This window comes from Maylandia zebra, linkage group LG17 (genome assembly GCF_041146795.1).
Source record: "Maylandia zebra isolate NMK-2024a linkage group LG17, Mzebra_GT3a, whole genome shotgun sequence".
NCBI classification, from domain to species: Eukaryota; Metazoa; Chordata; class Actinopteri; order Cichliformes; family Cichlidae; genus Maylandia; species Maylandia zebra.
In genome coordinates this window covers 12682841-12705290 of record NC_135183.1, presented here as the reverse complement: position 1 = coordinate 12705290, position 22450 = coordinate 12682841, and the positions used below count along the sequence as shown (strand labels likewise).

General features: G+C 41.9%; 1 protein-coding gene across 1 annotated transcript in view; it reads left to right on the top strand.

Moving 5' to 3' along the window:
- The first annotated feature begins 11713 nt into the window (after positions 1-11713).
- slc22a23 (solute carrier family 22 member 23) overlaps positions 11714-22450 on the top strand; it is a 28288-nt gene continuing 17551 nt past the window's right edge. The window contains exons 1-3 of the mRNA XM_004571756.5: positions 11714-13055; positions 14653-14756; positions 16470-16624. Of these exons, the coding sequence (XP_004571813.1) occupies positions 12627-13055; positions 14653-14756; positions 16470-16624 (688 nt within the window). The 5' untranslated portion in view covers positions 11714-12626. The remainder of the gene's footprint in view (positions 13056-14652; positions 14757-16469; positions 16625-22450) is intronic.

Below are 22450 nucleotides of genomic sequence, written 5' to 3'. Positions count from 1 at the left end.
TGGAAATCAGAGTCTGAGAGGAGCAGAGACAGTTTTAAAAGCACAGTAAGAAAGCGGATCAGAAGATAGCATTTGAACAGAAGGCGATCAGCATTTGGAAAGTGATGCAGTTCTTTCTTTTTTAAAATAACGATGTTTCTGAAAAGTCAGGTTATGTGTGTGCTTTAGTAAAGTGGGGTTATTTTTAAAGTGACTGATTATGAGAGCGAGTTAGAGATCATCCCAAATTGGAAACTTGAAACTTACAACTTGTTAGTTAGTGTCAAGTTGATGGATTACTCATGGTGGCAGTTCTAGTTAAGGAATGAAGTCGATTGCATCCTCACAATTATAAAGCAGAAGAAGGAAATGCTTGTATTTGCCAGGATAGCTCAAATGTACACACTAATTATTTGGAAAACAAAAAAGTATTGTATATACAATATGCTCAACATACATGATTCAGTAAAATGACTAGATTATATACTAATGCGATCAGTGCTTAGATTTTTATTTTTTTAAGTATGGTTTTCCCTTGACAGATGTGCCTAGGATATAAAAACAACTGCTTTTAGTTACATTCCTAGTTTAACAACATCTGTAGTATTAAGCAGAAACTAGTAAAGTAATGGCTGTAATAATCAAAGGCCTTAAAGACAAACTGCTTAAAGTACAGATAATACATCCAGTACACCAGGTGATGCATCTTTTGAAATTTAAATTAAAACAGCTGCCGAGGTATCGCTCACTCCTCTTCTCCACAGGTGTCTTTAAGTCTTTCCATGCCCCTCCCATCTGCTTTCAGTCTGCGTCCTCAACTGAGAAGAAACTCTCTCTTTCTCACACACACTTTAACATTGCTCACACAACTGCCTGCAGGCAATGGGTGGGACTCACTGGAAAAACAGGTTTAGCAGCCACTCAGTAACGACAGTAACACTAAATTTTATTATCAGTGTTTGGGATGTCCATAATCACAGTCGGACCACCTTCCAATTAATGTACTTCTTTTCCCAACAAGTCACTTATTTGCTGTTATTGGTAATATACTAATATTTTATTTTTCAAGCGATACCCACATTTCCCCATTTTAAAGATGCATTCACAGTGAATTACAGGTCACTTTGAGTCCCAGTCTATCTGCACAATCGCCAGTGCTCCACAAAGCGGCTTACTTTGGTTTTGTAAGTTTCTTTTCTTTCAAAATGACTCACCAGCTCAGCTTAAGCCTTTTGAACTCTTTGCTGTGGAGTTTCAGCAGAGATACAAATTGCTCTCATTGCTCACGTTTTTTTCTTCTTCACTAATATACAGTCTTTGTTCAAAAGTAGGCGGTGTGACCTGCCTTGGCTTTAAATGTGTTAGCAAAGTGGAAAATTGTGAATAACTGCAAAGAAATTTCTTAAATCATAGACTTTAATTTATAAACTAATCAAGAGTGTTAAAGCATTCCTCTCCCTTTTTTTTAATAGAATAAACACTATAATATGTTTTTGTAGCTCTGCAGATGCCTATTTTGTTTTTTGAGACTTTTTGCATATATTTCTTAGTTTATAAACTTATCTAATTTTTACATAGAATTTGTGTAAAGTTACTGTATGTTTTAATGCAATCAAGTGTAGCACGCCTGATTTAATTGCTTTCTGTGTAATCTAATAGCAGCAAAGGCTTTCTATTCTATTGTCTATTCATCTGGCTAAACTGCTTTACTTTAAATTCATTATTTTGGAAATTGTATTTAATAATTTTGTACCTGACACATGAAGCAGGCTTAACAACTGTCCTGGGTCACCACAGGTTTTGTGTTACCTTGAAACATTTAAAATTTCTGTTTAAAGATGTTTTACATACTGAATGCTCTTGTTTTTCTTAATGCCTTTGCATTGCTTTTGTGCTAATGTAACGACACAGTGTCACTTTATAGACTTCATATATATGTGTGTGTTTCTGTAATCTAGTCACAAGACACTAAAATAAAAGTGCTCTTTCCTCAGATTCAGTTTCCCCTGATTAAATTAAGGTTGTCCAGATCACAGTCGTTTAAAGGGAGGCCTAGCCAGCAGCACAAATCTTATGCATTAAGGAAAATTTAGTATGAGAAAGAAATGATGAGCAAAAAACTCTCTTCAAAACCAGAAATACCAACAATGAAGAGAGAGCCACTTAGTGGGTTTGCGGTTTTTGAGCCACAACAATCATGTTTCAGAAATATGTCTTTGTGCATAAGGAGCTCACTCATAGGAAAGAACATCCTAATGACTTTGACCTAAGGCTGTCTGCAAGCATAAATACTGGTGATATGGACCGGCACCCTACAGCCTGAGGAGAGTCTCCCTACACTAACTTATAAACTCAGCAACCTTTGCGGAATGTAGCATGTATGTGTTTGGAAATGAGTGGGATTGTGAGTTATGTACGAGCAAACAGGAGGGAAAGTGCAAGCGATTGCGAACAGTAGTGTTTGTTTGCTGGTATGATTTATTACAAAGACTTGTTTTCCATTAGCTCAAGTCTAATTGCAGACTTGGTGCTGATGATAGAGTGGAAAAGAATTTTTGGGAACCAATGACACACCAGGATGGTCTTACAACTCCCAGGGCTTATGTGTGCTTGCCTTTCTGTGGGTGACTCAAAGGTAATAAACTGGTCTAACATTTTCTCCGGGAAAAAAAAGAAAGAAGTCCCACCTTAACTTTGTTATTCCCTTTGGCGAATGACATTCAAGAGCACGCCTTTGCCTGCACATAAACACAGATTTGCCAAAACGACATTCCTGCACTACCCTTCCCCTATCTTTAACGCTAACCCTTTTCAGCCCTGAAAGCTCATTTGTCACTTATTTAGTGTGAATTAACTTTATTTGTGCAGGTCTAATTCACAAGAACAGTAATCTATCAATAATATAATCTAAAACTAGATTTTCTTTAATAATGGATTGATATAGCGCTTTTCAAGGCACCCAAAGCGCTTTACAATGCCACTATTCATTCACTCTCACATTCACACACTGGTGGAGGCAGCTACGGTTGTAGCCACAGCTGCCCTGGGGCAGGGTGACAGAAGCGAGGCTGCCATATCGCGCCATCGGCCCCTCTTGCCCACACCAGTAGGTGGCAGGGTAAAGTGTCTTGCCCAAGGACACAAGGACCAGGGCAGAGAGCCCGGGGATCGAACCGGTGACCTTCCGGTTACAGATACACTTCCCAACCCCCTGAGCCACGGTCGCCCAACAATAGCGGCAATATTAAAAAAAAGGAACACCATCTACAGAACCAGGCTCAGGAAACACTGTCATCAGCCTCACCTCTGTGGTTGAGGATAAAGGAAAAGAGAGAAAAGAAGTCCTGACTGATAATGATAAATCATAGAACCCCAGGTGTGCGTGACCATCGTAATTTTCTTAAAAAAGAAAGGCATGTAAGATTCTGTAAGTCAGCCACTAAATTCTCCACATTTGTTTTGTGTGAGCGTTTGATCCTTTTTTGTCCTCTGGGTGAATCAGTGAAATCATTTTAGGGCATGTTTCTGAGGTGTGGTGAGAATTTCCACCTTCTCCTATCTCCTTTCATTCCATATTTCTGGAGACAGGACAAGGCTTGCATATAAAGTTTCTACGGTAGCCAAAATATGTAGAAGCATGTTAAAAAAGGTGTAATCCTAGAAAATGAGTCAGTACAGCTCAAACATTAAAAAAAGAATAAAGATGCTTAGATCTGAATAAGTTCAAAGAGCAGACACTTCGTTTTCAGTAATTAGTCTGACCTGAGAAACTTATTCATGTTGTCATTTTTAAAACCATAACAACTCCACTGATCTTTATTCTCCTGGTGGGACCTCATCTAGTTCAGAACATTCAAGCTGAAAAGAATCCCAACTCTCACTTCATAAACTTCATATTTCAACCTTCCAATTTCTCAGAGTTTCCTATCTGTCCCTTTCACTGTCAGTGTTGCTCCTTCCCTGCATTGCTGCTCTTTTAACCTCTCCACAACCCAACATTCACCTTTAGGTCCTGGGGCAATGCAACATGTATTTTCCACAGTATGATGAGCCTAAATATCAGCTGTATTTTGCTGCTGAATTCCATTATTTAAAATGTTGGTTGTTTGTTTTTTAACTGAAACATTGAAATATTTGAGATATTTACGGCATGGTTAATTTTACAGAAAACAATCTCTGGTAAACATCAAGGGCCACAAATGCCAAAGTTAGAAATTTGAAAGTGAGTAAGGGGGGCCATCTAACAGGAAAGGAGACAGATGCTCTTCTATGTTTCCATTCATCCTTATGTAAGTGATGAGTCTGCTTTGAGTTTAAGGGTTGGGCACACGTGTTTAAACTCAAAGCAGCTGCCTATTGCATAAAATTATCAAATAAAATAAGGGCTGGGCAGCCCAACCCTTATTATTTTTTTAATATAATTTTATAGAATTTAATTTCAGTGGAAATTGGTGGATTTGTTTGTGGAAGACAGGTAAAGCCTCACATTTTCTGTGTGCATGCTGAGCTATTAAATATGCATTTGCAGTGCACCAACAGCAAACTTGTTTTCTTTTGGAAGCAGGTCGTCTACCAGTGTTGATGATTCTAATACATAAATACTTTCTGCGTCTTGAGTGAATTAACTAACAGAGTTTATCCACTTTTAGTAACAATCAGTTAAAAGAAATTCTGACAAGTCCTGAGACCAAATCTCCAGAGCTTGTATTGCTACTGTGCTGCTGGCTCACCAACTCAGTTTAGTTGACACTGTGGTCTGTGAGGTACAGCCTGTCCACAAATTATATCCTGTAGTATTTTTACCTGTCTTCTTACTTAGTACTAGGTGGCAGTTATGAATGCTACACCTGTTCAGTTTATGCTAACCAAGTCTGATAGTATTGGCTGATAACAGCAGGGCATTTTCAAAAAAATAACCAAGCAAAACCCAAAATGTCAACTTTTATGCTTGAAAAAATGTATTCTACACACGGAAGTCTTTCTGGAAGTCAGCAGACCTCTTTAAAATGCCTCCAGACACATATGTGAGCATTTATTCTGAGGACACTGTTTTAATTTACTTTATTTCCAGTGATCATCAGGACATAACAATCGTAAAGCTACATCCATTTTTGTATGCAGTCTGTATATCTGTTTAGTTTACACTTGATTGGTGACAGAAGGATAACAGCTAGAGTGAAAGGGAAGGTTTACAAGGTGTTAGTGAGACCTGCTATGGTGGTCTCTACTGACAAAAAGACAGGCGGCTGAGCTCAATGGTTTGGACTTGTACAGAATAGACCACAGAGACGATTCATGGATGCAATGAAGGAGGACATGCAGAGGGTTGGTGTGAAAGAAGAGGATGCTAGGGGTAGGGTGAAATGGAGGGAGATGGTCCAGTGAGCCAACCCGTAAGGACAGCAGCCAAGAGAAGGTGACGATTTTAGTTTTACACTTAATGCATTATTTCAAATGCAACTACTTGGTGTTAAATGCAGTGCAGAGCTTATATAAACTGGCTTTATCAGATCCGTGATTGCTATTTTTTTTTTTTACATAACTCAAAAGAAGAGGGTATTTCAAGTAACAAAAATTAACTGAGTAAAGCTTGACTCATCCTTGAGCCGTTGCAACTTTTCAGATTAATATTAATATATTCAACGCCCTGTAACACCTTCGGGCAAGCTCTGGGAAGCGCCCAGTGGAGGACATACTCCACACCCAGGACCACACCCATGTATGGTTGGTTTCAAGGGTTTTACAGACACAACCATCTCTGCTTGGCGTGCCAACACAGCATGTACAAACAGCTCATACCTTCTGACTGACTCCCTCTAACAGGAGAATGTTAATTGTTTTTGTTTTGCTTTTTTTTTTTACTGTCTGAGGGGCTGTCTCATCTTGTCCCATCTTCAGTGTTCCAGTGTATGTGAGTGAGTGTGCATCCCTGTGTGTGCCAAGGGAAAGTTTTCGGTCAACACGATAAAGGATTAAAAGTGGCGATGAGCAATGTTGATAATTGTCAGAGTTCAGGGTGTGTCTGCTGGCTGACTATTGTTCTCAGCTCTCCGAGTTATTACTAGAAATGATGAACATGAAGAAAATTGTCTTTGTGACTAGATTTCATTTTCTAGTTAGAACCTGCATCACACTGAAATAGTGTTATAAAAGTACACAAGTACAATGTTTGGAGCAACGATTAGGATATGCAATTAGGAAATCAGTGTAATTTAATCTGATCTGAATTTCGTTTGATCTGCATTTCATAAATCAGTGCTTTCCATGGTAGGTTAAAGTGCAGATTAAAAGTAAGACGTATGAAGTTTGATTACGTTTAAATTAACTGACACCAAATGTTGTTGCAGTTCGCACGCTTGATGTCAAGTATGTGTCAAGCTGCGCTGTCGATATAAGACTTCACAGAATAAACAAAGACCAAAGTGCAGAGCCGATCATGGACTCAAGCACGGGCGTGGCCCTGCAACACCCCCTCTGCTTTGCACCCTGCAGGCTAGAGGCATGTCATGTGACATGTTAAAGCATGCACTTGTGCAAGTTGGTGCAAAGTGGACTTATACAAAAGTGAAAGCAATAATTTCCATAAATAAAAAAATACATTTAAAAAATGAGAAAAGAAGCTACCAAATGTTGACCCCCCCTAAAAAAAATCATCCTAATGAATAAGTCAGTATTTGTGTGGTCAAACGTGCTGTGAGGACAAACTAAGTTCAACTAAATGAGCTGAAAATGGAAGTAATGGTTTGGCATTTTGAATAAACTCTCCCATGAGAAAGAAAGTTTTCTTAGGATTCTATGCATTCATGTGAGACGGTAAGTGCATGCTATGACAGAGTAGCTTGTAGAACCGCTTTTTCTCAACAATAACTTGAAACAACTTGAAATAAGTGGTTCCTGTCTCTCATTTCACTGTGGATGATATTTTCCTGCTCTTTTTTCTGTTGCTACAGTTCATTTAAGTTTGGCATTCGTTTGTGCACAACTCTCTTAAAGTCTTGCCACAGCAACAATTAGGCTGAGGTCTGGAATGTGCCTGGATCAATGTGCCACCTTTATTCTTTTCTATTTCAGCCATTCTGTTGAAGATTTGTTGATGTGCTTGGGATCATTGTCCCATCACCGACCTTTTGGCAAAGCTTTAGCTGTCAGATATATGTCTCACATTTATCTTTAGAGTACTTTGGTATACAGAAGAGTTCATGGTCAACTCAGTGACTGCAAGGTGCCCAGGTCCTGTGCCTGCAAAACAAGTACAAATCATTATAGAGGTGACTACAAATGGAATCTATATGCCGAATCACATGTTTCAAACACACTGTTTGATACTTGCTGGGAAACTTTGTTGCATGTCAGGTCACCTTGTTCTTACCGAAGCTTTCTGCAAAAATACTTCTAAAAATAGTTTTGCTGGAACCAAGTCCAAAAGTGAAAATCTGCTTTTGTAATAGGAAAGTAGTGACAGATGGGTTTGAGACCTAAGCAGACTTGTTTTTGCAGCTCTCAGAAACTCACTTCATTTTGAGAACATTTTCACACCCAGGCTGTAAAAATCCTAAATGCCTAGTCTAGTTCATGCCAAGTAAAGCCAAAAGAAGAGCCACACAAGCCTCACAGCAACAAACACATACAATAGAGAGACATTAGTGAGCAGCTGAATTGAAATGTCTTTAGTGCATGGCTCATTTATGTGTTTTTGCTCATTTGGATTCGCTTTGTGTGCAGACTCTGTTTGCACACACTTTGAATTTCCTGATACCAGTGCTGGTGCAGAGTTATGGGTGGAGCTGGATATGTGGCAACCACACACACACACACGGGCGTGCACACACACCACATACACACACAAACTGACACTCAAAGAGAAGAATTAGGTTTTATTCTTAAAGCTTTAGCAGCCATAAATTTTTAATGAAGGGCATTGAATCGATGTTAAAAAGAGACTTGGAAGCAAGGAGGTGAAAGAAAGCTCTCATGTTCTTCTGTTTGCACCTCTGCAGATGTGTGTGAATAAAATGGAGAATATATAAGGAAGGAAAAGATAAAGACACAACTGATTGCCTGGGGCAGTTTGTATCAACCTGTTGTTCAGGTTGATGCAAGGTTGCAGGTTGATGTATAAACATTCAGATTGCACATAAACAGTCAAATCTAAGCTGGTATAAACCTGCAGGTTAGAATAATATTATGTAGTACATGGTGTAGCTTGCTGTCTACCTTAAGGAAGGACAGAGCAGGAGAGCAGTCTGCTGCAGCTCAGTCATCCTGTGACAGTGGTGTACCTGTGCAGCAGGCTGACATGGATATGCCTCCTGGGGGGGGGGGGGGGGGGGGGGGGGGGGATGAATGAGAGGGAGGAGCCGGTGATGAATGCCACCTGACACCTGAGCCAGTCTGGGTCACTGGTTTCTAGGGACTTATGAAAGGCAGCACAGACCTGACTGGAACTTGTGAGTTGAGTCATTGGCTCCAGACTTTACCTCATAAACATGCGGCTGTGATAGACTGTAACAACAAACATAAGCAGTCACGCCAGTTGCCAACCTTCATTAATTAATGAAGAATGGGTTCAAGAAATACTTAAACATCAGTGTAAACATCATTTTTGCTTTCTTCACTTCTCTCACAAGCAGAAAGGGATGAAACACTGCAGCCACGCTTATTTAAAATGACCAATTAGCCTTAATTTAAAGTATTTTTCTGCAACTTGGTCTATTAAAATTACCTCTAGGTGGCACTAAGCATCACACAACTCAGCAATTACATAACATATAACCTACTGAACAGCCTGCATTCATGTGTGATGTGAGGGAGCATGAAAAGTACTCTCTGAAGTTTCCTGAGTCTCACGGTCAATGTGTGAGAACCGCCAGCTCAAATACGCTCCGATTCAGCTCCTCCGCAAAATCCAAACAGTTAACCTTTTCTCCCACCTCAGCAAGCTGATGTTAGGTGGGAAGCCTCACAAAGCAAGCTGTGGTTGATTCACAATCATTTTTACATCTTTTTACATTTCCATTTTGAGGCAACCTACAGTTTTGCTGGATTCAGTGGGCCATTAGCGTTTCCCTGTGTTTTACTTTAAGTGATCACGATTGTGCTGATTGCATCTTTCTTACCTGTGTAAAGAGTCAGCCTAATGAGATGACTGACAGATTATGACTAACTGTCTGTTAATGCTGGTTTTGATGGGAAAATCACAAACAGGTTTTCTGTTAACTAGCTATGAAAGTGTTGCTGGTATTGTTTTCGCCTTGTGAGTCTTTCTGCATCTCTCCTTGTGTTTGGGAAATGTCCTTTGGCAGGACTACAACAGAGGGAGTTTTGAGCACTTTGACAGGCATTTAAATGTAACCTTGGATTGTTGTGAAAATGTGCAGGTGTGGTCCAATCCCCGGGTTGGCACCTGAAGAAGAGGGCACACCAGTGCCACATCCTTTTAACCTTTTCGAATCTAAATCATCATTAGTGACCCTAACCCTGACTTTACTTGATGTCTGTCACTTAAAACGATGACTGACTACCATGAACTTAGGGTCAGGGTCATCATGACATTGGCTTAGATCTCACAGTTTTACATTTATTAATGGATTTGTAGCTTTTCATTGGAAGTATTGTCATCTAGGGTAAGAAGATGTAATATTTACCTAACACAGTGTAGCTAGTAATGTTTTCACTCTGTGGTTGTGTCTGTCCACGTGTCCGTTTCATTATGGCAAAAAGTGGCGCTGGGGAATGAAAACCATTGCAGCAGGAACAATCACAAAGGTGACTCTGACTGCTTTGGCAGGTGTGTCTGTCTGTAGTGGAGAGAGTTTACAACAATCCAAGTTCCATGCAATAAAACTGTGCAAGCCTGCTATTAACATAAAATGAAGATTAGATTTGAAGAAGTCTGTGGTCCTAGAACTAAAAGCTGGTAATCCCACCACATTGTGCTTTATCAGCTGCTAAAAATACCAAAATGATCTTGGTTGCAGTCTGCTTAATCACCCGACTGCTGAGACTGTTTTGATACTTGATAAATTTAAGAATTACTTTAAAAATCACCAGATTTACTGCACTTGTACCATTCCTATGCCTCTGTTAGACCAATATCTCTTATCATTTAACTCTGAAATTGTTTATGGTGAATGATTCCTATGGAGTAGATGTGCCCACAGGCTGAAAAATAGGAAATCATTAAATGCTTATTTTGGATATATTAATAAGAATGTGTAAAATCTCTCTATTTTCATCTCTCTGTCTCAACAGTTTTTTGTCTGCACCACTTCAGAGTTGGAGAGTGTTTTGCTGGGGACCATCTCGATGAGCGGGTCTCATTTAATGGAGTGAAGTGACTGCTGCCTGCGCCACTCTGTGTGTATTTGGCGAGAGGGATACAGACAAACTTTCTCTCTGTTCATGAGAACACTCTCTAACAGTTATGTTCTCATGACTTACTCTAGGTTTAAATGTCTCAATAAAGCACCGTCTATCCATTGATTTTCTTCTGCTTATCCAGTTCAGGGCTGCAGGGTTGATGGAGCCTATCTCAGCTGCCACAGGGCGAGAGGCGGCATACATCCTGGGCAGACACTCACATTTACACCTTTGAGTAAAGCTGGAGTACCTGGAGAGAGCCCACATAAATGTGAGGAGAACATGCAGACTCCTTTAGTTTTTACTGACTTTTTAAAAAAAATCTCTTTTTTCTTTATTCTCTTCTTTAATGTAACAAATGTGTCACAATGTGACTTCAGTCACTCACTCGGGTGGTTTGGATCAGCACTCCTTGAGAAAACTGCAAGCCGCACGTTTTACACAGGCACAGTTACATACCAGCGAGTCTATCACAGAAACCTGGCAATTCCCTGTGCACCGCACATCTGCCAGCTGTAGCTGTGACAAAATAACAAAGGTTATCCTCTATAGATGGGGTTCTGCATTGTTGTTGTTGTTTTTGGATGTACTGATGGGGTTGCATTCTAATAAGGGCAGAGCACAAATCAGCTCTGGTATGTGCTACAACATGGGTGTGGTTGGAACACACACACACGACAAAACAGCCTCCTGGGTTCTTTTTAAGCCTCTTCCTTCTCCTCAGCGTCGAGCCGTAACAAAGTGCTCTGGGGATAAAGAAGGAGGTGAGAAATGAGTTGGGGCTGAGCACAAGTTGTCACCTCTTTGTCACTTCAGTGAGCCGCAGCCTGAACACCAGCTTCATGTCACTCAAAATCATTCAAGAGTACACTGCTCACAGCTTCACGCAAGTCACACTAGTTTTCACACATTACACTTTTTTCCCAGTCCTGAGACAAAATCTGTCACTTGCTGGAATCTCAAGGTCACTCACAACATGTGCGACAGACGCTGGCACATCACCATATCAGCAGCCACATCTGAAGACCAAAGAGCCTTGGCCCTCATTTATGTCCCAACGTGCACCATTCTTAAGAAATACGGGCTATTTTTTTTATTTCCCTTTCTTGGATTTTTGCCGATTGTCTGATCTAGAGCTGATATAACCGACCTGCGATCGTCTAACGCCCCCTCGCGTCTGAGGTGCAGCACATCACTCCTTCAATCCCCTGCCATCTTCTTCTATTGTCTCCCCAAACCAGTAAGTAACGTTGCCTATTTATATGACGGTTATGAAAAAGATTGTATGACGCAAAACTGCCTGAGTGGGCTGTTCGGCGGACGCTTCGGCACAAATCGACTAGAAAAACACAAGACACAAACTTGAGCCCTCTACTTGATCCCTTCACCGTGAATCATGTGGAATCAGCGGAAAACATGATGAGTGCGTAATCCTGACACGCTTTCTGCTCAGTGCAGAGGGCACAGGCTGCACAAAGGGGATCATTGTTGCCTGCAGATGCCCGTCAGTGGTGCAGTCGCTCTTTGAAGGCTCTCCAATCGCAGCGCATAGCGCGACGAAGGAGGGCGGGGTTTGTCTTCCGTCCCCCATTACTGCTCCAAGCCCCTCTCTGGCACAGCGTCCCATTGACTAGACTGTGACAAACCGAGCAGCGTGCTTCACTGCGTCTCTGAACTCAGCGCTCTCAAAAGTGGACTCGTGATGTCTGCGAGGACGCGCATTCTGGGCTCGAGGAGATAAATGACGCGCACCTGCAGAGGGTCGCGTTTTGGACAGGTATGAGACCTGTGGCACTCGCGGATGAGGAACCGGCAAATCTTGCGAAGATCTGAATGCAGCTCAGTATCACACTTCCATTCAACCACCGGGCCTGGCGCATGGATGGATCCGGCTGCACTCATGGAATACAAAGCCCGTGAGCATGCCCGTCCGAGCCCACCGCTCTCCGGGAGCCTCTCCACAGCGTCATCCTCCTCCTGACACAACCGCTCCACTCGGACACCCACCGGTCACTTCAAGTCCCGTCGCCATGAGGACGACTGCTCGGTGATTCGGTGCATCTGCGCGCCCGCACGGACCGGAGACCTCCCTCCCCCCTCTCTCTCTCTCTTTCTCTGTCTGTGTGTGTTTTGGGGTTTGTGCTTTTGTTGGCCGTACACCGGATTTATCTGTGCGGCGAGCTTCCTTTGTGTCAAAGGGCTTAACGCAGAGTGCGCGGAGGGCGACAGAGTGGGGGCTTCGCTTCGCCCGCTGTTGCGCACAGCTGCTCTCTTTGTGCCGGGTCGTAATGGCAGCGGGACAGCCGGAGGCGCAGGACCACACGCCTGAGAACGGCTTCACCCCGTTGGAGCGCCCGGCGCCCCGGCTGCTGCCGCACATCGACGGCTCCGTTCTGCCGTCTCTCGGGGGCTTCGGGAAACACCAGAAGCAGCTCGTGGTCCTGACCTGGATACCGGCGTTGTTCATCGGCTTTAGCCAGTTTTCGGATTACTTCCTCCTGGCGCAGCCCAATGGCACTTGCGTGCAGCCACTGGCAAACGAAAGCGACTGGACCGCGGCGACCCCGCCGGTCACCGTCACCAGCATCGCGCCCTCGTTGAAGCCCACAGGCAACGGCACCGGGCACGGATACGGCGACGGCGTCGGAATGCTGTGCGCTTGTAAGGAGTGGAGGCTGGAGCTGCAGACGGGACTTAGTCAGAATGTGGTTACCAAGGTAACGAGTGAGCGCCATAGACCCATAGTGTTATTCAGGGGTGGGTAGGTGGGGGGGATTGCCGTCATCATCACTACTGCCAGCCTCAGACAGTTGATTGACACGTTACCCACTGACCCGCGTACTGTTTATTTATTTATTGTGCTTTGGAGTGAGCTGGTGCTGCCTGGTACATCAGTTCAAAGAGAATAATGAGACTCTTTTTACATCTTACACTTAAGCGCCTGAATTCCAGAGTGTATGAGTGGAGTGTGCAGAGAGAGAAAGGGAAGAGAGAAAATAGGAGCCCGGAGAGCCTAACACATACACAAACTACAGGACAGAGCCGAAAAAGAGTTAATGACATGAAGTTGTATATAAACAGATGGCGAGTCAAAAGAGGCCAATGAAGGAGAAGCGCTCAGTGCATCATGGGAGGTTTTCGCACATACATTAAGACTAGTATTCCTACCCAGAGCTCTGCTGGTGCTAGTGTCAACTGGTTTATGGCAATAAACTAATACTGAAGCCCTTGTGTCACAATAGCTGAAAACTTTGGTTGACTCATTTATATCGCACAGCGCACAGATAATACAGTAATGATCACATTAGCATACTATTCTACAGGTAGTGGGAGGAGGCAGTATTCAAGCACAATAAACACAGAAGCATAATGAAACTCTGTTTGACATATTTGCCCCGGGGTCCTCAAGCGGGATAATTCTGACATGTGCTTATGTTCAAACCTTAGTTTATTTATTTTTTCTTGGAATCCAATTACAGAGACAGAATTCAGAAAAAAACCCCACCAAACTGAATCCTTGTGACAAGAAGAGGCTGAACGTTAATAAGCAACAATGCTGATCGTTGCTTCTGCATTTGTGCATTAATGACACCTGCTTTCTCAGATAAAAGCGGTGCTAAAAGCCCAGACTTAATAAACTCACAGTGGCTGTGTTGTCCAGCCATCATAGAGCATAACCTCTAACTGTCTCTCTCTACTCACTCTTCGTGGTGCAGTTGGATGCTCAGCAGGGAGATGTGTAAATTTTTTGTTAAACACCAACATTGGATTCACACACAGCTCAGTCACTCCACTGGGCTCTCTTGCAGATGCTGTCAAGGCTATGCACAAGTATGGTGCACACGTAGTGCTTCTGCATGTGTCCTTGGCTAAACTTTAGCTGCTGAGTGCTGCAGTGGTGTGTGCACTGACCCACTGGCTTAGAGGAAAGAGTGGGAAACTATTGATTGTTGTTATAACAGACATACAGCTGCTTTCCCACATGCACTGTGTCTGCTCTCTCTTTGTCTCTCAGAAACACACATAAATATAGATGTGGGATGAACACTTGAATATTTAAGAAGTGTTTGTAGCATGTTTGCAGATGCGTCCAACTTCATGAATTATCAACACAGTGAGTCAGAGAGTGAGAAGAGTTTGACAGGATTCTGATGAGAGAAGCCCACGTTTCTTTTTTGGCTTCTGTGCAGCTTTCATATTATAAGTGTCTCAGCTCCTCCTGATGTCTTATTCCCTTTTAACATGTTGGGAGTGCCTTACTCTGAAAACAATATCTGACTTATGTTTCTCTCATTCTTTTTGTTTCTGTTCCAGTGGAACCTAGTGTGTGACTCGGCCTGGAAGGTTCACATTGCCAAGTTCTCTTTGCTTGTGGGCTCCATATTTGGATACCTGGTGATGGGTGTCATGGCTGACTGGTACGCTGCCTCCTTCTTTGTCTGTTTTGTTAGACTGTAAGGATAATTCCAGGTGTCACAACTAAGATCTGCATTTGGCGGTAACAGTATGGTAACAGTGTCCTCAGCACTGCTTGGAATCAGAAAAACATGTTCAGGCAGGCTGAAAAAAAATTCCCAAAGAAAAGCCAAACATATCTAGAAGAAGGAAAAAAACGTGTAAGCAACGATTAACTAAACTTGCCCATTCTTTTAAAACCTTATTTCTTTCCCTTTAACACACTGCAGTATGTCTTTGTGCTGCATTATTGTTTCAATAAACTCAAAGAATATAGACTCATCGGTCACTCATTAGGCACCACTCTTTAACCGTTAGCTGAAATATCTAATCAACCAATCACATGGCAGGAACTCAGTGCATTTAGACATGGACTAGATGACCTGCTGAAGTTGAAATTGAAAAAGAAAGGTGATTTAAGTAAGTTTGAATGTTGGCTATTGGTAGCAGATGGGTTTTTCTTGTCAGAACTGCTCATCTGCTGGGCTTTTCCCACACAGCTTGTAGAGTTTAAAGAAAATGGTCAGTTACCTGGGTGCAAATATCTTCCTAATGTCAGAGGTCAGAGGTGAATGCCCAGAGTGCTTAGAGCTATTATTAGGCAACTGTAACTCAAATCACCACTCGTTCAAACCAAGGCATGCAGAGGAGCATCTCTGAACAACATGTTGAACCTCGAGGCAGATGGACTGTACGGGCAGAAGACCACACTGAATACTGCTGCTGTTAGCAAATGACAGGAAAATGAGGCTACAGTTTGCATGGATTTCCCCAAATTAAACAATAGAACATGGAAACACGAGCCTCTGTTTCTGCTGCTACATTCAAATCTTGTCAGAATTTCCCATAAGCAACATGAAAGCAAAGATCCATCCTGCATGTAATGGCTCAGGTTGGTGGTGGTGTAAGGGTCCAACCTGGTACTAGCGAGGTGACAAAAAAAAGGCCAGTGAATGTATTATCGAAGGACGGACCAGTTGATTGGGTGAAGATCAGCATCAGCTGTTGACTGTCGTGTCACATCAATCTTTAGCTGGCTAGATATTTAAAAATGTCTAAAATTGTGTGAGGAGGATTTTAAAGCCATTCAAAAATCAATAACAACAAATTCAAACTAAAAAGACAAACAGTGGAATTGGCATTAACCAGATTGTAAAAGTGCTTTATCCAGAGTTATCGAGAATAAGAAAAAAGAAATGTCTGACAGCTTCTCTAGGAGTGGTGGGAAGCTTAAAGAAGAGTATTGCAGAGCCTTAATGGTTAAATATCGAACTATCTGCAAAGCTAAATGATACAATATCTTTTGTAACTGAGCAAAATGCCACTGCCATCAAGTTAATTATGGTCACTTTTGCCGTCTGCAAGCCGCCCGAGTGGCATCGTGGGAAAATAAGCACCTGCATTGTGTTAGGGATCAGCAACTATGCACAACAATGTAAAGAAAACAATGTAAAGAAGCAACGGGGGCCATGAGGCCTCAGTTGGGACCTGACCCAGTGACCTCCTAACCCTCCCCCGCCCCTCCAGACCAGGACGTGCTTAGAGTCTGAAGGAAACGATGAATGCAATGTTCTCTTTCTCCGGACTTTACATGAAAAGTTTCTTTCTCAGTTTAACTGGGTTTTTAAGCTCTTTGCTACGTCTTTATCTCCCTGTCTTTCTCTCTTGTTTCTAAGGTTTGGTCGACACCCAGTGTTGATCCTTTCGGTGCTTTTCATGCTGGTGTTTGGTCTGAGTGTTGCCTTCTCTGTAAATGTCACCATGTTCAGCACCTTGCGCTTCTTTGAGGGTTTCTGCTTGGCGGGCCTTGCTCTCTCCCTCTACGTGCTCAGTAAGTACAAGCCTTCACCTTCTCATGCCTGTTTGCTTGGTCTTTTTCTTCTCTCCTTTTTCTGTTCTGTTCTCTTTCCTGGTGTATCCTTTGCTGTGTTTGGCAATGGCAGTAATGCTATTATGAAAGCCTAGAATAATCTGCTAAAGCCGAAATGAATTTGATCATAACTCAGCAACAGTTAAATGTATCGACTGATATCTTGGGTGGAAGTTTAAATACTCCAGCATAATTGATCATTTCTAAACACTCCACCTTGACCTCTTTGGAAAACATCACACAGTCAAGGGAATCATATAACTCAACTTTGATGCTTAGAAAAACTAACTGCACTTAAACTCGCCTACTTAGCTCTCTGAGGTGTAAGTCATCATAGGTAGTAACACTAACCCTGGCCCTGAATCTCTATTAGGAGCTTCCATTAGTGGATCTGGTGGCTGAATCTGAAGTATGATATGCTTTTATTGTTAAAGTTAGCTGCTACAGCACACCATGATACTCTGTTGCTCAATGTTAAAGTGGAATATGTTTTACAGTAAGGTTGTTTTTTCACTCCAAACATATTCTCCTTGTGTCACGTTCTGCAGAAGAGTCAGAGGTTTTTAAAACCGACACCAGATACTTTCAATTTGACCCCTTTGCATTCTTCACCGCTTCGCTCACTCTTTCTCATTGCTCTGTTTGCCCCCTCTTTCTCAGGCCACAGTGAGATTAGTCATACATTATGAAGATAAGGCTTTGGGGTGGGTTTTGTCCCTCTCTGCAGGGGTCCTGGATAAATCTCATCTGAACTGCTTTTGAAAACAAACAAGCAAAATAGATTCCCCTGAGCTGTCTGCTAAGAGCCTTGTGAGGAATCAGATTTAATCTGTGATGGATATGAGAATATTTGTTTTTATGGCTTATAAATCCAATATTTGCACGAATATACTGTTCCAATGGGGGATGATCATATTGTAAACATGACCAAAGTTTTAAATAGCGAGATCAGTCCCTATGCTATTAATCCCTGTAAAACAACAGCTCGGGCTTCAGGCTGCTCTAAAATGCTGTTTTCAGGTAGTTTTTTGTACTCTTGGCTCTGCTGTGAGCACAGAAGCCCCTCGCGATCAGGAAACAAAGTGTTAAAGGGAGGGGAAGGGAGCTAAAAGATGAACTGTGTGGCTGCATGAAGGCCCAGTATAAGATGCATTAGGGTTGTTTTGAACTATGAATCATGAGTGAATCAACAAGTCCAAGAATAAAAATGTGTAAATGGAAATGAACATAATAGGTTTCGCTTTGATATTACTGATAACCACTTGGAGTTTGGGTCGTTACAAAGAATATGATATAATAGAAAATGTACGAAAGGCCACAGAATATGATCTCCTCACTCCTTCAGTACTGTACTCGACTGTTAGTATGAGGTGTTTGTGGTGATGTGCTGTGCACTGTGGCCAAATCTCCAATGTGGTCTTGTTTGTCCAAAGGACGTTGTTTCACAAGTTTTGTGGTTTGTTCATCTGCAGCTTTACAAACCTAAGCTATGCTGCCAAGTTCTTGTTCCAGAGAAGAGAAAACATCTGTGTGGTCGCAGAAAATAGGCAGGTGTACAGACCTTCACACGAACCCTTGCACTAACAGTCTGATGACTAAATGTACGTCACTGGGACCCAAGCAGACCCTAGTGGACTCGCAGCCGTGGAAAGTATGATCCCCGCTTTAATACTTGTATTTCCTATGGAAGCAGTAAGGATGTGCTTAGCTTTTTCTCGGGGGCGTCATGTTCGTGGGCTGTCAAATTTTTAAAAATGTCATTTAAACAAAAGACGTTGTTTCCCACCTTGTTCCTAAAAAGTCAGAAGCCTGTTTTTTGTTTCATTATCATTATTGAACTTTTTTCTCACATACATGAATGTCACACAGCATACATTTGATCCTCTGTTTCTATACTTGGCTAATGAATTGCTTCACCCCTTTCGCTGCTGTTTTCACAGTCTGCTTACTAAAGAAAAATGTCTGTAGCTCGGGGCAGTTTTTCTGTGTTTCACTTGTTTGTGTGTTCCAAGCTAACAATGATGGGATAAGTAACTGTTTGTGTGTGGGATTATTTTTGTGTGTGTGTGTGAGACAACAGATTGTCTGTATGCACTTTGAAGTGCAACAAAAAAGGTGTTTGTGTGAGGTGTGGATGCATGCAGTAGGAGGAACATTCGGCTCCCCGCCACAGATTGGTGCTCTTTGAAGTGAACTCAGACTATGACAGTGAAAATAGATGCTGGCATCCCATTAACAGTAAAGACTATATACTGTACTTACACCTGACAACAGAACAGTGGAACACAGTTTGCAGTTGTTTTCATTGCAAGCTAAAAACACACACATGCAGGTGGAACTGTTAATAGAAAATTTCTTCATACTCTACTGGTATCACCTTCTGTTGTTTGCCAAGAGAGGTAGAGTAGGACAGAAATAGTGAAGTCAGTCAACGACATATTGTTTTGTTCGTTTGCCTGTAATGGCTACCTTGGATTTAATTTTAAGTGGTCGTTTCCTTTTGTTTCATCTTCGAAGCACCTGGTATTCCCCAGGCAGCTTAATGATGCCGTGACTGTGCTATCTTCTCTGAGATCTAGGAAAGACGTCCTGCAGTGCAAGAGAAACACAGCAAGCCAGGCGATCGGACAAGCTGGGAATCTTTCTAAGTTTGCATCCTATCTTATGTGGAAAGCAGTCAAAGCAAACTGACCAAACTGTCTCCACACAGCTTTCAGGCTGAGCTCCTGCTTTTTTAACAACTTTTATTGCGTAGGATGCTTTAGAAAATGGTTTACTCTCAGTCAACTGCTGACAATTAGAGGCTCAATAAACACGTCCATTTTCCAAGTTTACAAATCATTTCATTTCGTTTTGTTTGAACTTTTCAAAAGCCTAGTTTTAACTCGCTCACTTAAGCAGTCATCAGTTATGGCTGCAGACGGAAACTATAACAGCAATTTCTGTGGAGTACCCTGATACTCCCACAGTCCAAAGATATGCATGTTATTCTAACTGGTGATTCTACACTGCCCTTAGCTGTGAATGTGAGTGTGAGTAATTGTGTCTATGTTCACTGCTCACTGATAGGCTGGGGGCAGGTGAAACTAAATGAAGGTCATGTGATTGAACTAACCAGTCAAGAACGCTCCTTTTTGATCATAACCCCCCCTATGGCTGGCTATTCTGTAATGTTCAGTATTATTATCCAGCTGCACTGCGCCATAACAGGGGAACCGGGTGCATAAAGGGGCCAGATGTTTACAGCCATCATTGATGTAAACATTCTCAAATTAAAGCTCAGAGGCAATATTTTAATCCCAAAGTCATGTTACATTTCAAACCCAATGAGCTGTAGTAGGGAAGCAAAATAATAGAGAGTGTCTCAGTGTTCTGAACGTGCTGTTAAAAACAGATGCTGAGGAACAACAGAGGCACATAATTGCAGTGTCTGTTGGACTGCTGAGTTGGAAATAGCATGCAGCAGGAAGAAGAAATGCAAAAATAAGCATGTAGCACGCGTGCTCTGTATTATAGATGATTTTGTCCATGCTGTGGATGCACTGCTCTGTCTGCATTATCACGTCTAAAAACACTCTTCTCTGCCTGCCTCATCCTCCACCTCCTTTCACCCTCTGCTGCTGTGAATGCAGCGCTGACTTCCAGTTTCTAAATCCAGCAGCTCTCCAGCCCTTTCCATTTCCCCCCTCTTTGCTTACCTCAACTTCCCCATTCACACCATCCTCTTCCTCCTCCCTCTCTCCCTCACCCTTTCACCCCATCATCCTTATTACTACCAGCGCTCACACAATCGCGCGCTCATTTTCTGGAGGCTCATTTAAAATCTCTCATCTTTTAGTTATCTCTCTATAGCACACAGCACATAATAAAATCCACTGAGCTGCCGTGAAGCTTGCCTAATATAAATGTGTTCACGTGCACGTTGTAGTGTGTTATAGTGCGTTGTAGTGCGTTTTTGGTTGTTTCACAATTTCTGCACGGGCTTATTAGTTTGTAATATGGCACCTTCCTCTGAGTTGTCCTCTGGGAACTGCAGGGGATAGCGTTTCCTTTTCCTCGTGCTTTTTTCCTTCTTATTCTGTCTGTTTCAGAAGAGAATGCTGAGCCTCGTCATGAAAACATGGCTGACGATTATGCACGCTTTGGACAAAGTATTTAAAATAGACCTCTGTTCCACATTTTTTTAAACTTTTGAGTTGTGGGCCATGGATTTTATTCAGGAGATGGTTATATTTACATTAGCTGCTATACTTCCAATGAGAAACAGTCTTTTTAAAACCAACAAAATCTAATGAAGCATGTCAACTCACTGCCAGAGGCATTCAGTCAGACGCCAGGCACTTTGTTACCTTTGCGTTTTGCACTTTGCTTTTCCTTTTTTCTTACGACTTTTTTCACTTGCTGCTTTACACGCTGAGAACAACACTGACGCCATAACTTGATGTGTCCGCTTTTGTGTAACGAGCCACACCAACACCCTGGCATTAACTGACCTGCTGGGAATAAGAGCCTGCAGTTATGCAGTTACTGCAGTTATGCAGTTACTGATTTGTAAGCCACCCAAAACTGAGAAACTGGGTGTTTGAATCCAAAACCTGGTGGGAGTGGGATCCTTCCTCCAGTTTTGCGTAACATCATGATGTATTTCCATTTGAAATTTGGATTTTCTGGTTAGCAGGTTAACCCACCAAGCATCCAACATCCACAGATGTTAAATTTTGGACTTACAATTCAGACATTATTTTCTTTTTGCTCAAACACTGAAAACAATCCTGGAGACATAGTCTTCTTGAAAAAGTGTACAAAAATATGCTTTTTTACAGCAGTAATTATTGACAAAATTCACTGGTTCATACACCATATGTGAACATGCCATGTAGTTTATAGTTCTCATATAACCCTGAATATATCCAAATATAGAGCACCTTTAGTGCACGTTGATTTTATTTTTTTGTCAAATACAAAACGCACAGTGCGTCATGGTGTGTTGTACTTACATGTACTTTTTTGATATCTCGTATAGCCCAATGGTACTTCAGTACAGTACTGAAAAAAGTATTTTCACCTTGTTTTCAGACTACATTTCCTTGTGTGGGTTTTAGCTCAGTATCAAAGTGCAAATTTTAGCCACAGCTGGCAGGTTTTTTTCAACAAAAGCTTGGCACACTCTGTGTGAACACACTGCACCATTTAACAGCTAAAGAGCCACGTAGTTCCCCAAGGACTCTTTGGACACAGACACAGTTTTAAAATGTATCTACTGGATGTGTAAATAAGCACATGTTCGCTAACAAGCTTACGAGAGTTTTATTTAGTTTAGTTTTATTTCTCATCATTGATTCGCTCTTCGTGTTCTTCCTTTTAACACCTGCTTTATTTCCTGATTAAGTTTGCCTGATGACTCCATTTCACCTTTAATAGATGTAAGTTCTGATTAAACAGCCGTTGTATATCTTGTTTCACATACTGTTCCTTCCTGCATTGCAATTAAGCTTGGAGAAATACATTTTTGTTCAGTAGTACCAATGATGACTGATAGTCAGCTCTATTTATAACTTGTTTACCCTCCCCAAAGTGTCCAAATGTCTATGGCACATTCAAGTAAACATAAGGACTCCAGACTCGATTCAGACTCGACACGAAAGAGTTTCTCTTGTACTGACGAACCTCCGACTTGACTTGAATGTTCTGGTTTGCAGCATACTGCGGCAGAAAAGTGGATTTTATGCTGCAGGAGTCATTTGAAAAGTTTATACAGACACATTTGGTAAGTTTCTTTTTCTCCAT